The 16,911-nt window shown below is 38.2% G+C and overlaps 1 protein-coding gene across 1 annotated transcript in view; it reads right to left on the bottom strand.

Moving 5' to 3' along the window:
* The window catches only part of NUP155 (nucleoporin 155), a 72,635-nt gene that overhangs the window by 12,795 nt on the left and 42,929 nt on the right, over window positions 1-16,911 (bottom strand). Inside the window, exons 21-25 of the mRNA XM_043599733.1 lie at window positions 10,661-10,758; window positions 7,555-7,685; window positions 2,655-2,846; window positions 1,867-2,005; window positions 792-927 (exon numbers count right to left, since the gene is read on the bottom strand). Of these exons, the coding sequence (XP_043455668.1) occupies window positions 792-927; window positions 1,867-2,005; window positions 2,655-2,846; window positions 7,555-7,685; window positions 10,661-10,758 (696 nt within the window). The remainder of the gene's footprint in view (window positions 1-791; window positions 928-1,866; window positions 2,006-2,654; window positions 2,847-7,554; window positions 7,686-10,660; window positions 10,759-16,911) is intronic.

The following is a 16,911-nucleotide window of genomic DNA, read 5'->3' as shown; positions in this document are numbered from 1 at the left end:
CTTCACCCAGAACCAGAAATTAGGCAGGGGAAGAGATGGTTCCAAATAAGTTAGCTCATTCATTCATTCATTCATTCTTTATTTATTTAAGAGCGTGAGCACACATGAGTTAGGGAGAGGGGCAGAGGGAGGCAGTGAGGGAGGGAGGTGGGAAGAGAGAGGGAGGGAAAGAGAAAGAGAGAAAGAGAAAGAGAGAGAGAGAGAGAGAGAATAGGAATCTCAGGCAGGCTCCATGCTCAGCTTGGAGCTCGATCCCACAACCCTGGGATCATGACCTGAGCCAAAACCAAGAGACTCAACTAACTGAGCCACCCAGGTGCCCCAAGTTATTTCACTTAAAATTGACATTAATAAAGTGTTATAGAAACTAGAGAGGCAAGTCCTTAAGAATATTCACCAGACTAAAACTTCTAAACTACAAATTATCCTAATTCAGTTTAAAAAACAAGACATTTAAAAAAAAAAAAGTTTATTTATTTTTGAGAGTGAGAGCCCACATGCGTGCACATGGGGGAGGGGCAGAGAGAATCTCAAGCAGGCTCCACACTGTCAGCACAGAGCCCAACTTGGGGCTTGAACCCACAAACTGTGAGATCATGACCTGAACCAAAGTTGGATGCTTAACCAACTGAGCCACCCAGGTGCCCCTAAAACAAGACATTTTTAAGTGAAAGCAAAATCCAATTTTATAAGTGTACTTAAAATATTATTTCCTAATACAGTACTATCAATCAAACTTTACACCAAGAAAAGTCTGTAAGTCAACAATCTGCTAAGGTGATGAAACTTGCCTTTCTTGGAAAGCCTGCAGGCCCACAAGGTCTTCTTCTGGTTCTCCATGTTTATAGAAATGAAGTCCAAGACCCTGAGGATCTTTTTTTTCTGCAGCAGTAAGAGAGAGCTCCACCACGCCCTCATAAAAACGGACTAATGAGAAAGGAAAAGGACCAAGTTAAGGGTTATTACTAGGCTGGATGTGTTTTCCCTTAGCTGGTTTATAAAAATACTGATCAAGGCTATTATTTCTCTACTGTACACTGGACACCTGATGACAGTATCATATAAGATATGCCTGGTGAATCTACCAAAGAACAAGGTATCAATATGCCTAAAATGCAGCTATTAAATGCATCTTCTTCATTGGAAAAAGATTTTCATAGTTAGAATAAAAGGGAAGGTTTCAGTTCCCGGATGGAAAAAAAAAATATCTCGGAGTTCAAAATAATATCTGTGCTAACAGTTACTACTTTTGCATGTTAGATTTGATTTAAAGTAATTTTATTTTATTTTTGAAAGATTATTTACTTATTTTGAGAGAGAGAGAATGCCCTCACATCACAGGGAAGGGACAGAGAGAGAGGGAGAGAGAGAACTCCCAGCAGGCTCCGTGCTGTCAGCATGGATTCCCAACTCGGGGCTCGGATCTCACTAAACATGAGATCATGACCTGAGCTGAAATCAAGAGTTGGACGTTTCACCAACTGAGCCACCCAGGTGCCCCTAAAATAATTTTAAAGCAAGCAGACAGGTACTATTTTAAAAATTAGTCAGAAGAATTTAAAGCATCCAAAAAAATAAATGAAACCCAGGAAGCTATCTAATACAGACAGTAGTTTAACTGGACAAGGACTGAAACTCCAGTGTGGGAAAGTTACGTTTCAAGATATAAAAAGAGCACAATAGATTTTGGAGAGGCTAGTACAGTCATCAAATACTAAAACACAAGGCATGAATTTCCTGTGTGGTATCACTTGGGCAACTGAAGTTGAAGGAGGATTTGCTTTTGGGAAGAAGCTCTTCATCAGTAACTTGTTCCGTCATTTGTCCCCCGAGTCAGGAACAAGGTATGAACATTTTGTTTCTCACCTTGTCTATACTGAGCACAAACATTGGAAAGGTCCACTTGATTGCTGATTTTTTGATATTCCTTTAAGGATTCCCTTAACATTCTTTCCTTTTCAATCTTATTTTGAACTTGTCGGGAACGCTGCAGAAGTTCATTTGCCTAGAATTAGAGATGACAAGAACTTAAGATATAAAATTCAGCACACAGATGATGCTATCAACACAAGTTTTGATCTGTGTCTCAATACAAATCTCATCAAAAAATAAAAACTCTACAAACTTACTTCTTCTTAATTTTAGGCAGAAAAATTTTTGACCAAAAAATCCTAGCTATTCTTAATTCCTCTCACAAATATTTAAATCAAGATAGCTTTTGACTGGTAAATCTCTTGCCTAGTCAATACATTATTGGTCAGCAGGCAGTCCATTGTGATACTGATTTTTTAAATTATTTTCACCTGTAGGAAAGGATCAATAAAAATTGCCCAATTAACTCTAATTCATTACAGACTTTAAGTTTTAGTGATTTTTAATTTCTAAGGAGAAACATTACTTAACCATTTAAAAATATATGCACTAGAAATGCTATCAAAATTCTTTATGAAAAACTTAAATATACAAGGATTTTAAGAAATGATATATTCTGATCCCTTATGCACAAAGACTCTGAGGCCAGGAGACGTTAAGAGACCTACCCAAGGGACTTCATATGTTAAGTAAAAGACGGTTCCCGATTCCAGTTCTAGTGGGTTTTTCATACCATGAAACCTCCTGTAAGAAATACTGATACAGCTACTAAAGCATCATACCTTAGAGCAAACTGCATCATCAGTGCTATACAGAAGGGGGCAGATGTCCTGTAAGTGTAAACTAATGCCATCAACAGCAGCATTATCTCTGATGTAGCAGTTGATAAGAGAAGCAATTAATGCCCCAGTCAGTTCCTTGTCCCTGATGACCAGATCTTTAAATGTGGTGATTTTCAGTTGCTCCTGAAATTCCTAGAAGTATGAGAAAAATCCTTTTTTTCTATCACAGAGGAATATCCTTTTTCCACCCAGAATAAAATTTCCTTAATAGTTAATAAATTAACCAAGACATTAATAGATTCTTTTTTTTTTTTTTTAACATTTATTCATTCTTGAGAGACAGAGCATGAGCAAGGGTGGAGCAGAGAGAGAGAGGAAGACACAGAATCTGAAGCAGGCTCCAGGCTCCGAGCTGTCAGCAAAGAGCCCTACGCGGGGCTCTAACTCACTGACTGTGAGATCATGACCTGAGCCAAAGTCGGACGACCTGAGCCAAAGTCGGACGCTCAACAGACTGAGCCACCTAAGTGCCCCGACATTAATAGACTCTTTAATTAAAAAGAGAAGATATACTATACAGACCAACCCATTTTTGCAAATTTTCACAGAATCATACAGAGTCGAAGAACCCATGGTGTGACCAGTCCAAATATCTCAATTTACAAATGAGCAAAGTAAAACCTAAGCAGAACCAAAATTAGAGACAGGTCTCCCGATTTTAGTCATAACCAGGAAAGAATAATCACTTAGCTATATTAAAAAATCTTGGGCTTATGTTTATTTTTCCTTAATGTTAGAATTCTATTTAAAGCCTTCCAACATGGGAGTTTGATCTCATTTTGAACAAATTTGCTTATTAAACCTGAGCTCTATAGTACTGTGATGATTTATGCTATAGTAAAATATTCTGTTTAACGTTTATTTCTTTTTGAGAGTGAGAGACAGTGTGAGGGGGTGGGGCAGAGAGAGAGGGAGATACAGAATCCAAAGCAGGGTGTCCGCACGGAGATACAGAATCCAAAGCAGGCTGGCCGCACAGAGCCTGACACAGGGCTCGAACTCACGGACCATGATATCATGACCTGAGCCAGAGTTGGACGCTTAACCGACTCAGCCACCCAAGCGCCCCTGTAAAATATTCTGTTGAATGCTTTACTACTATTTCTTTTTTTCTAAAATTTCTGCTCAAATCCAATCTACGTTCCAATTTTTTGAACTAATATTTAATTTGCATTCCTTGAACATAAATCCATGATGTGAGGAAGGAAGCTTTGAAGATGGATCACGAAAAAGACATCTAGCCTTAAAATTTACCGACATTATGTTTACCAACCAATAAAACTAAAAATTAATCTACCTGGCATGGAAAAAAATGGCTTTCATAGTTAAACACACTTGCTTGAGTTTTTAAAAGGCAAAAAAAGTACAAAAAACAAACAAAACCATTAACAAAACTATGCACTGGACACTACTGGAAAGAATGAGGGGAATTGCCTTTTAACTTTGAAAATTGGTACTCAAAAGTCAAGAATTAAACATTTCAGGATAACTAAATAGACTAGAGGATAAGGGAAAATTTTTTTTAAAAAGGTTTATTTATTTTGTGTATGAGAGAGAGAGAGAGAGAGAGAGAGAGAGAGAGAGAGAGAGAGAGAGAGAATCCCAAGCAGGCTCTACTCAGGGCTTGATCTCATGAATTGTGAGCCTAAATCAAGAATCAAGAGTTTGATGTTTAGCCAACTGAATCACCCAAGTGCCCCAAGGGATTTTTTTTGTTGTTATTTATTTTGAGAGGGAGGGAGAGCAAGCAAACATGCAAGTGGGGCAGGGGTAGAGAGAGAGGGAGAGGGAGAATCCCAAGCAGGCTCCATGCTGCAGGGCTGGATCCCACAACTATGAGATCTTGACCTGAGCTAAAATCAAGAGCTGGATGCTTAAATGACTGAGCCACCTAGGAGCCCAGGAAAAAAAAATTTTTTTCATAGGACTACGGTGATTAAGTATGGAAGAAATCACACATTGAGAAAATGATCACTTTATAATCCTAAATGAAATAATTGATTCAGGTAATGATTCATCAAACGATTGATGAAAGTTGGATGGGGAATTTCACACTGGCAGTACCTAAATCCAGTCATCAATCTTAGTATCACTAAAAGTGGGACAACAGTATCACTAAAAGGGTACAATTAAACCTTCTGTGTCTCCTAAGAACTACAATCTGACACACTAACCATTTCATACGAAGTATTCTTTTCATCCTCAAATAAACTGACCTGAATTTAATCAAGGCTCTGTAGACTTAAGTTCCATTTTACAGAAAATACAGGAAACAGAGGGACAAGTTCACTCCAAGGAGGAAAAGATAACTTCAGAATGTTAAACATTCTTTGACCAATAACCTGATTCCTTCCTGGCAATAGCAAGGGAAAAAGAAAGGAAAATGGCTCTGGACTGACAGAGATTTAAGAGAAATAACAATCAAATTCAACAAGTGAACCAACTGTTTAGATTTTGATTTGAAAGACTCAATCTGTAAAAAGATATTTTTAAGACAGAGAACTTTCATTGTTTTACCAAAAAACTATCTATCAAACTAACTATCTATCTATCTATCTATCTATCTATCTATCTATCTATATTTTTTTTAAGTAGGCTCCATGCCCAAGTGGGGGGGGGGGTGGCGCGCAGTGTTGAACTCATGACCCTGTGATTAAGACCTATGCTGAGATCAAGAGTCAGATGTTTACCCAACTGACCGAGCCACCTAGGTGCCCCTATTGTTAATACTGCTAAATATGATAATAAAATTGTTATTCAAAGAAACGTCCACCTTTTATTTTTATTTTTTAGAGAGAGAGAAAGAGAACATGGAAAGTGGGGGAATCCCAAGCAGGCTCCACTCTCTCAGCATGGAGCCCGACTTGGGGCATGATCCCATGAACTGTGAGATCATGACCTGAGCCGAAATGAAAAGTTGGATGTTCAACTGGCTGAGCCACCCAGGTGCCCTAAAGAAATGTCCCTTTAAAATTTTTATTTTATTAAAAAATTTATTTATTTATTATTTTTTTCAGGCAAACTGCCACATAGAAATACAGTGCCTCATTTGGATGTCTGGAACCTTGGAAGCTTGACTCACCTACTTCTCCTACAAATGGACCTTGAGAGCTTGTTTAGAGATTTTAGTAGGGGAGCACAGCTATTCATATACCCTTGACCAAAGAATAGTCCTCCTCTATCAGGGAAGATCATCCTCTGAGCACACAGCTTTGAAAGGAAAGCACATGGAATGTTGAGGGAAGAATGGGACACTTGCTTAGCCAGTCAGATAGGCCAAGTCAACAGTGGTGATCAATGGGGCTGACAGATGTCACAGCCAGGTCGCTCTTGCATCCCACCATTTTTTAGAAATACATAGTAGGCATGCCTGTGTGGCTTGGTTGGTTGAGCGTCCAACTCTTGATTTCGGCTCAGGTCATGATCTCATGGTTCGTGGGATCGAGCCCTGTATCAGGCTCTGCACTGATAAGACTGCTTGGAATGTTCTCTCTCTGTCCCTCCCCTGTGCTTGCACACTCCTCAAAATAAATAACTAAGCATTAAAAAAAGGAACTACACAGTAAAGTATATAGACATGAAATGACACGATGACTAGGATCATCCTTAAAGTAATTCAGTAAAGAAAATAGAGAACAGACTAATGAGAGTTGATAAAATCTTGAAAATGCTGAATACAAGTAAAGTGTATATGGGGACTGTAATGTAGTATTTATTCTTGTGTATGTTTAGAGATGTTCACAGATGTTCACGATTAGGGGTGCCTGGCTGGCTCAGAAGGTAGAGCATGTGACTCTTGATCTCAGGGTCATGAGTTCAAGCAGGTGTGCAGCCTACTTAAAAAAAAAAAAAAATAGAAATGTTCACAATTAAAACATAGATAGGAATACATTCCCCCCAGTGGAATGCCTAACATTTATATAAATGCAAATTACCATTATACTTAAAAAGGATTCAAATGAGGACAGCAAAAGAAATATGAACCATTCATTTCTTACAATGGTAAACACCTTTCTTTAAACAGAATGTTTAGAGGCACGTGAATGGCTCAGTCGGTTAAGGGTCTGACTTTAGCTCAGGTCAGGATCTCATGGTTCATGGGTTTGAGCTCCACATCGGGCTCTGTCCTGACAGCTCAGAGTCTGGAGCCTACTTTGAATTCTCTGTCTCTCTCTCAAAAATAAACATTAAAAAGAAAATTAAAAAAAAAAAAAAACAAAAAAAAACCGTTTAACTCATTGGACTCTTTGAAATTACATGCAAAAATTTTGTGTATGTGTCTGTATGCATTCTTTGAGGGTGGGGAGAGTTTTGATCAGATTGCCAAAAGGATCTGAAGTCCAAATAAAGGTTATAATCTATTTAAAAAGATATTTTTAGGGTGCCTGGGTGGCTCAGTTGATTAAGTTTCTGACTTCGGCTCAGGTCATGATCTCACGGTTCATGAGTTCAAGGCTCTGTGCTGACAGCTCAGGGCCTGGAGCCTGCTTCAGATTTTCTGTCTCCCCCTCTCTCTCCACCTCCCCCACGCATGCTCTGTCTCTCTCTCTCTCTCTCTCTCTCTCAAAAATAAACATTAAAAAAAAAATCTTTGGTAAAGATTTCATTCATATACCAAGATAAAGTTCTCACGTATTGTAAAAACTTACTGTTTTGACCAAGTGGATCCCCCAAGTTTTCATGCTTTAGTGCAATCTTGCTATAACACACTGTCATCATAACCTAAATACTTCCGAAAATAACCCCCTCTCAAACCCAAGTGTAAGACTAAAGCTCACTCAAAAGAAAACAAATAAGCATAGTATTAACAGTATGATCTTAAGGGGAAAAAAAATCCTACCTTCTGAAGTTCTCCTACAATGACAGTGAACTGATGTTCACAAAGAAGTTTCCATAAAGCCAGAGCCTGGTATGATTTTCGAACCAACTGCTGGATTGCCTGAAGTGAAACCTTTTCACTCAGCTGAGCCTCTAATTACAAAACACAACTAATGAAGTTTTAAAAAATGACATAGTTCATTTTAAAGTAAGGCAACACTTTAACATCAATAAAAACAACTACAGTTAAAGGTGAAATCCTCATTGTTCAAAAACACTGCAGTTTCTAAACAATTCAAACTGATGCTTTTTCCATCCACTTGCATTTTCACAGGCTATCTATATTAAAAAACATAAATCTAGTATTACTAGATGTTCTATCATGTTAAGTATACCACAGTTGGGTCCATCTTCCTCCTTAAGGATATTTATATTCCCATGCTTTGCTACTAAAACAATAGTGTAATAAACATCCTTAAGAAAGGTCTCTGGAAAGCACAGTCAGATTTTTCTAGGATTATGTTGTTTAAACCCTGGATTAAGATAAACTGGCAAAAAACAATAAAGATAAATTGGCGATCCTGAAACCAATATTGTACTGTATGTTAACCAAAATTTTAAAAATAAATAACACACACACACACACACACACACACACACACACACACAGAGTAAGACAAACTGGTGAGCCATGAAACCAGTCAGGCATGACAGCTTTTTTTCTCTTAAAAAGAAATAGGAAAAAAAAAAAAAAGGAAACAATAAAAAAGAAAAGAAATATTAGAGTATAAAACAGGTAGTTATTTCCTACAGTTTTGTTTCAGTTGTGTGTGTATGCTTTCAAACATCAGGGTCATAATGTAAAATTATTTCTCACTGTGGGGAAAAAAGTCTCATAAAGACTGCTTTATGATGTATCCTTAGAAGTGAAACTGCTGGCTTTGAATATATACATTTTCATCTTTTATAGGATATGATCAAAATGATCTCCAAATAGTCATTTCAGTATACACCGCTAACAATTTGAATCCTCCCTTTTGTTTAAACCCTTACCAATGTTTGGTACTGTCAGGCTTAAGGCCTTAGTGAAATACCAACAGCAATGATGAAAAAAACATATACAAAACAGTAAACAGAAAACAGATTTAGCAGGAACAAAAGTAAATGGCTGGGTCTCAATTAGCAAAGTTCTACCAGTCAGAGTAAGTGGCTCAAACAATATAAAATTAAAAAAACTTTTAAGAAACTGCATGGCAGGCCAAATAACTATAATTATTCCAATTTTTTTCTGGAATAATTGATGATTAGAAGAAGTTTCCCATTCCCTTGTTCTTAGTTGTTACTATTTAGAACAGACCAAAAAAAAGTTCAATTCACATTTTTAACTCTAGAAAAATGTGTACTAATCAAGATGTGAAGAAACTGAAACACTTTGTGCACTACTAGTAGAAATGTAAAATGGTGCATGGAGAACAGTATTGTGGTGCCTCAAAAGGTAAAAACAGAATACCATATGATCTAGCTATTCCATGTCTGGATGTATAACAAAAAACTGAAAAGAATTGAAAATTTCTATTTGTACACCACGTTCATAGCAGAATTGTTCACAATGCCTCAGAGATGCAAGCCACCCAGTGTCCACCAACAACGGATGAATGGATCAACAAAGTGTGGTATAGGTATTCTCTGCATTTTGAAAGTTCATGTTACATCACTTTGCTTCTATGAAAGACCTACATTAGTACCTTATATCATTAACTGAAAGAAATTCAAAGAGGATTTTCGCTTTCATGAAAAAAAACCCCAAAACAGCATTCATTGTTGGTTTTGCAGTGAGCCATTATAGAAGCAGCATGCACCCATCCAAGCACCCTCCCCAGAAACCACACACAGCATCTCAGCGTTAAACCGCCATAGCTTTGAAATGTGTCTCTGGGCATCTGTGTTTTATCTCTAAATGTGTCCTAAGGTGGGGCGCCTGGCTGGCTCAGTCAGAAAAGCCTGATACTCTGGGGCACCAGGGTGGTTCAGTCGGTTAAGCCTCCGACTTCGGCTCAGGTCGTGATCTCGTGGTCCATGAGTTTGAGCCCCATGTAGGGCTCTGTGCTGACAGCTCAGAGCCTAGAGCCTGCTTTGGATACTGTGTCTCCCATTCTTTCTGCTCCTCCCCTACTCATGCTCTGTCTCTCTCTCTCTCTGTCAAAAATAAACATTAAAAACAGAAAAAAAGAAAAGAAAAGCCTGATACTCTTGATCTTGGGGTGGTGAGTTTGAGCCCCAAGATGGGTGTGGAGATTACTAAAATAAGTAAACTTTAAAAAAATGTGTCTTAAGGAACAGAAAAGCCTAAGAAAGGTTATTTTTTGTGTCTGGGAATGCTCAAAACCTTTTCCATATCAACGAATGGTAATTGCTTCTTCACTTCATGTCATTTAGCTTATGAAAGGTTTCCCAGGAACACTCCACTTTCAGGGAGCAGGGGAAACCTATATAGACATACAGTGAAATAACATTAAGTCTTAAAAAGAAAGGAAATTCTGACGCATGCTACAACACGGATGAACTCTGAAGACATTAATTATGCTAGCTGAAATAAGCCAGTTCCAAAGCTGATCACTGTATAATTCTGCTTATAGGAGGTATATAAGGTACTCGAATTCAGAGAGGAAAAACAAACAAAAATGATGGCTGTTAGGGGCTGGGGCAGGGGAAATTGCTTCATGAGTACAGAGTTCTAGTATAGGAGGATGGAAAAAATTCTGGAGATGGATAGTGGTGACCTCTGCACAACAGTGTGAGTGTACTGAATGCCAATGAACTCTATATTTAAAAATGGTTAAAATGGTAAATTTTATGTCTATTTTACAATTAAAAACTCATTAAACACAGGTGTGTATAATGTTCTCTAGTAAAGGAAAGGAAAAAAAATTAATGGGTTGAAAGTTATGGAAATACAAGAGATCCATATTGTCCCACTTTTCCCAACCATACTGATGTTATTTTAATAAAAAATATTTGGGTTACCAAAAAACTAAATCTTATTGAGAGATGTCCACTGTTTTCTATTCACTGAATAGAACTCTTTATTGGGGGCATGTTCAGTTAACTGATCAGAAGGAATAACTTACCATGAAACTTCCTCTGCAGCTCCTGCTGCATTTGCTGGGTATTTCCATTTTCAGGACGCATGAATCCTATCAGCCTCTGCTGCACTTTGGCAGTTGTACTAAAACAGAAATTCCAGAATTTGTGTTTTCAACAGCTTTACTGAGATATATTCAACCATTTTAAGTACACAATTTAGTTTTTCAAAATATACCCATAGGGTTGTGCAACTGTCACCACAATCTAATTTTAGAATATTTTCACCCACTCCCTATTAGTAGCCAATCTCCATCTCTCCTACTCCTACCCTAAGTAATTGCTAATCTACTTTGTCTCTGTAAGATTGCCTGTTCTGGTTATTACACACAAATGAACTAGAATACACTATAAATATTCTTTTCCTCTGTAGAATAGTGAAATAATCACTGACAAATCAATGATAATGATTTGAAACTGAAGCATTTTAATCTCCGAGATGCTTAAAGTTTCACTGAGAATAGATGGATAATAAATAATAGCTTCCTTTTATTGAACACTTGTTTTGCCTCCACCAATGATTTAATACAATACTCCCAATTATATAAGGTAAATATTATTAAGAATACCATTTTACATACTACCCAAAGCAATCTACATATTCAATGCAATCCCTATCAAAATAACACCAGCATTCTTCACAGAGCTAGAAGAAACAATCCTAAAATTTGTATGGAATCAGTAAAGATTCCAAATAGCCAAAGCAATCTTGAAAAAGAAAACCAAAGCAGGAGACATCACAATCCCAGACTTCAAGTTGAATTACAAAGCTGTAATCATCAAGACAGTATGGTACTGGCACAAAAACAGACACTCAGATCAATGGAACAGAAAAGAGAACCCAGCAATGGATCCACAAATGCATGGCCGACTAATCTTTGACAAAGCAGGAAAGAATATCCAATGGAATAAAGTCTCTTCAGCAAGTGGTGCTGAGAAAACTGGACGACGACATGCAGAAGAATGAACCTGGACCACTTTCTTACACCATACACAAAAATAAACTCAAAATGGATGAAAGACCTAAATGTAAGACAGGAAGCCATCAAAATCCTCAAGGAGAAAGCAGGCAAAAACCTCTTTGATCTTGCCTGCAGCAACTTCTTACCCAATGCATCTCCAGAGGCAAGGGAAACAAAAGCAAAAATGAACTACTGGGACCTCATCAAAATAAAAAGCTTCTGCACAGCGAAGGAAACAATCAGCAAAACTAAAAGGCAACTGACTGAATGGGAGAAGATATTTGCAAACAACATATCAGACAAAGGGTTAGTATCCAAAATCTATAAAGAACTTCTCAAACTCCACACCCAAAAACCAAATAATCCAGCAAAGAAATGGGAAAAAGACATGAATTGACACTTTTCCAAAGAAGACATCCAGATGGCCAAGAGACACATGAAAAAATGCTCAACATCACTCATCATCAGGGAAATACAAATCAAAACCACAATGAGATACCACCTCACACCTGTCAGAATGACTAACATTAACAATTCAGGCAACAACAGATGTTGGCAAGGATGCAGAGAAAGAGGATCTGTTTTGCACTGCTGGTGGGAATGCAAACTGGTGCAGCCACTCTGGAAAACTATCTGGAGGTTCCTCAAAAAACTAAAAATAGAACTACCCTACGACCCAGCAATTGCACTATTAGGCATTTATCCAAGGGATACTGGTGTGCTGTTTCGAAGGGACACATGCACCCCAATGTTTATAGCAGCACTAGCAACAATAGCCAAAGTATATATATGTGTGTGTGTGTGTGTGTGTGTGTGTGTGTGTGTGTGTATATGTATGTGTGTACACACACACACACACACACACACACACACACAACGGAGTATTACTCAGCAATCAAAAATAATGAAATCTTGCCATCCAACTACATGTATGGAACTAGAGGGTATTATGCTAAGTGAAATTAGCCAGAGAAAGATAAATATCATACGACTTCACTCATATGAGGACTTTAAGATACAAAACAGATGAACATAAGGGAAGGGAAAGAAAAATAATATAAAAACAGGGAGGGGGGGCGCCTGGGTGGCGCAGTTGGTTAAGCGTCCGACTTCAGCCAGGTCACGATCTCGCGGTCCGTGAGTTCGAGCCCCGCGTCGGGCTCTGGGCTGATGGTTCAGAGCCTGGAGCCTGTTTCCAATTCTGTGTCTCCCTCTCTCTCTGCCCCTCCCCCGTTCATGCTCTGTCTCTCTCTGTCCCAAAAATAAATAAACGTTTAAAAAAAACCAAAAAAAACAGGGAGGGGGATAAAACATAAGAGACTCTTAAATATGGAGAACAAACAGAGGGTTGCTGGAGGGGTTGTGGGAGGGGGGATAGGCTAAATGCACAAGGAGCACTAAGGAATCTACTCCTGAAATCGTTGCACTATATGCTAACTTGGATGTAAATTTAAAAAATTAATTACTTAAAAAAAAAAAAGAATCCCATTTTACAGATGAAGAAACATCAGGACAAAAGTAAAAAGCAAAGAACCTACTGTAAGGTAATACTGGCCACTGAGAGAAATGAGCAGATAAGAGCATTTGGGGCTCGTTTCGTGAAGAATCTGATACTTCAGCTCTTAATGTAACTTCAGGGGATGTGAAGAAAAGAATGATGAACTTTCAGGAGAAATTTTTGTTTGACAACTGATAGAGACAATAAATTTCATATTAAAAAAAATTTTGGAAAGCTAAAAAAAAAGATTTTAACTTTAAAAGTATATGACTATTGAAACTATGGTAGGTATAATGTAGGATGAAGCAAATGATTATGTCAATATTAATAGAAAATAAGATTTTTAGGGAAAAAGCAATACAAAAATAAAAGAAATGGAGCGAAACCCTGTAATTTTAAACCTTTCACAACAGTACAAACTCGCAATTTTATTAGAAAATACAGACAACATACAGCATGACTAGTAGCAAAGAACACCTCTAGCTATAATCCTTAACACCCTTTCCTACCAAAAGAAATCAGGGTTCCCTGGAGAAATGGCTGATTCCAGGTAGAGGACAGGAATTGTACCAAATGAACCTAGAACATCTTGTCATATTAGGAAGCAAAGAAGTTACCAAAGAAAACTCAAAATACTGACAGAAAACCGTCAAAACTCAAGCAGACTGAAGAGGCAAAACATTGGGACATCTTGCATTACAAAAATAATCTGCAGTGAATGAAACACACTAAATACATTAAAACCATGTATTCATAATGGTTATTAATAAAAACCTTGACTGATGGCACCAGCCTAGATGGAGTAAGCCTGCTACAGCCTCTTTCACTGACTACGAAACCGAAAACCCTGGATGGAATACAAAGAGCAACTACTCACTGAGGACTCTGAAAAGTCAGTTAAGTGCAAACAGACTTAGCTGGGAAGTCAAAACTCAAATGACAAGCCATTCATACTGGGATTTTCCCCGTACTCCTTTATTTCGGCTTTGTTCAAAAGTGAACTGAGTTTCAAAACTGTATGGACAAAACAAAACAAAACATAAAACAAAACAAAACAAAACAAAACTGTATGGGCAGTAAATCTCCCAGGGAACATGCAATGTCTGGAGACATTCTAACTGTCACGACTGGGGAGGACTACTGGTATCTAGTAGACAGAGGCCAAGGATACTCGTAAACATCCTATAATGCATAGGACAGTCCCCTCAATGAATAATTACCCAGTCCCCAGTGTCTTCAGTCCCGAGGCTGAGAAACCCCGGAACAGATAAACTGGGAAAAGGGGGCTTGTGGTCCCAAAAGTTTGAAGCAAATCAGTTCTTTCTCTTGACGATTTGCCCCAAAGGTACCACCATTTCCACAATACTATGACATCAAAGGAGTGAAAAATGAAAGGGAACACTAGCTTTCTATCCCGAGGACTAGTAAAAGGAGTTCCTGGGAGCTAGAGAATTTGTGGGAAATCAGAACAAAAAGGGGCTGGAAAGGAGATCCCCTAAGTCTGTGTATGATCAACACAACCTCTGGGTTCACCCCTGAAGCAATATATATGGAACATACTCAAAGAAGCACAGCAAAGACTCAAACAACTGAACTGAGATATAAACTACTGCACAAGTCCCAGAATAACCCTGAGAGGCTCATGCGTGGGACAGACCTAAAGAGTACAGCAACAGCTTTGAAAACTAAGCTGATACTGAAATCAGTGCCCACAGAATCCAAGGCAGAACCTGTGGTCTGAAGTTAAGTAGCTAGATTACTTGCTGAAATAAACAAGACTGACATTCTCGAGGGGAATGATATATGCAACAACACGGATCAATCTCTGACTACAGAAAAGAAGCCAGAATCAATGTATATGACATATTAGAAAAGGCGAAGTAGAGGGGTAAAGAAGAGCTCATTTGTGGCCAGGCTTAGGGGTGAGAAAAGGGTATGAATACAAGAGAAAGCACAAGAGAACTTGGGGGCAGGATGGAACTGTTCTGTATTTTGGTTGTGGTGATAGTTACATGACACTACGCATCCACCAAAACTCTTAAAACCTCACACGGAAAAAGGGTGGATTTTACTACGTACCTTAAAGCCAAAACTGCTCATCTCTAAAGGCTGCTAGAAACCAATTCATTCTATTAATTTGGCAAATAAAGGCAAAGAAGTAACCATTTATCCAGACTTTCCAAATAAAATGAATATCAGGGTAGCCAAATAACTGAAGGGAGGATTTAAAATGATTATTACGCAGGACATCAGTGCAGCAAGTGTGTCTCCTCTACCACACAGGGTGACTGGGCAGAGTTTAATCACATACCTTCTTCTATGTGAGGTAAACTGCCCACAAGCAAGATGGTGGATTTGTTGTAGAGGACTACAGTAGGGTCTACTGTTGCTGGTTATACTGCTCCTTAGCAAAATCCAGGTTATCATCACAAACATGAGGAAGGGGGAGTAGGCAGATTAGATGGGATTAACATAGCAGGGTAATCCACTGGAATACCCTATTGCTAATATAGATCCTTCTTTGAGTCCACTGGCAACTTTACGCTCTAACTGGGAACCCTAAGACCCAACTTGCTAAGGGTTGGAGAGAGCGTTGGCAAAAAGTAAACAAAACAAACATCACATCTCATCTGGTTGGCCCTAGCATCCGGGCTCATATTTCCTCCCTAGCATCCAGGCTCAGATTTCCTCCGAAGCCAAATGATAGTACATTAAACAATGCAGGGGGTTGACATTGCTACAGTCTCCCAACTCACTTAAAGAGAAACCTCAGCTTCACTAGTCTGGCATGCTGAGAGTTGAAATCTAGCACTTGACCTAATTTCAGCTTCCTACCATATTCTTACCATATTCTGGGGCAAAATTAGCCATGAAACTGTCACAAGAATTTTTCTCACACGATGATCTGCTACTGAACACTGACAACAACTGCTGAGTAGATCTACACTGGTTACCTATACTAGTCAGTATATACATTAATTTCTAAATATAGCCAGAAAAATATCACCAGACACAATGTATTTATTAGCTGGGAAAAGACAGACTATGCTGGGCAGCTGAGACCAACAGCTCCCAATGAAATAACTAATGTAGAAAATATGAAAAACTTGCAAAAGAAATCCATTGTATTCTTAGTGAAATTTGGGATTCACATTAGAAATGTTAATTGCCATGAAAAAGGGAAAATAAAAGAGCTCTTAGAGTTAAAAATATAATGGCCAGAAAAAAAATTTATCAGAGAAACTGAACAGATGCTATTTAAAATATAATAAGTGATTGATGGAGAGCCTGGGTGGCTCAGTCAGTTAAGCATTCGACTTTGGTTCAGGTCATGATCTCAGTTTGTGGGTTTGAGTCCTGCATCGGGCTCTGTGCTGATAGCTCATAGCGTGCAGCCTGCTTTGGATTCTGTATCTCCCTCTTTCTCTTCCCTTGCCCTGTTCATGCTCTGTCTCTCTCTCTCTCTCAAAAGTAAATATTAAAAAAAAAATTTTAAGTAAAGAAATAAAATGTAATTAACGATTGACAACATCAATGCTAGGAATTCTGTACTTCACAGAATGACCACCATTACAACAAAAGGAATGAAGGAAATTATGGAAGAAAAGAGAAGAAACAGAGGCTAGAACTAGGAGAGTTGATAGGATTTTCCAAAGAGAAGGGAAATGATCAGATAGTACATTAAAAAATAATAAAAGAAAATTCACCAAGGCTTAAAAGTCTAGTTCTAAATGCTCATTAAGGAAGTTTAGTTCTCAACACTCAGTGAAGAAAAACA

Source organism: Prionailurus bengalensis, chromosome A1 (genome assembly GCF_016509475.1).
Source record: "Prionailurus bengalensis isolate Pbe53 chromosome A1, Fcat_Pben_1.1_paternal_pri, whole genome shotgun sequence".
In the NCBI taxonomy this organism is placed as follows: domain Eukaryota; kingdom Metazoa; phylum Chordata; class Mammalia; order Carnivora; family Felidae; genus Prionailurus; species Prionailurus bengalensis.
The sequence above is the reverse complement of the archived record's forward strand: the minus strand, read 5'-3'. Positions and strand labels throughout refer to the sequence as shown.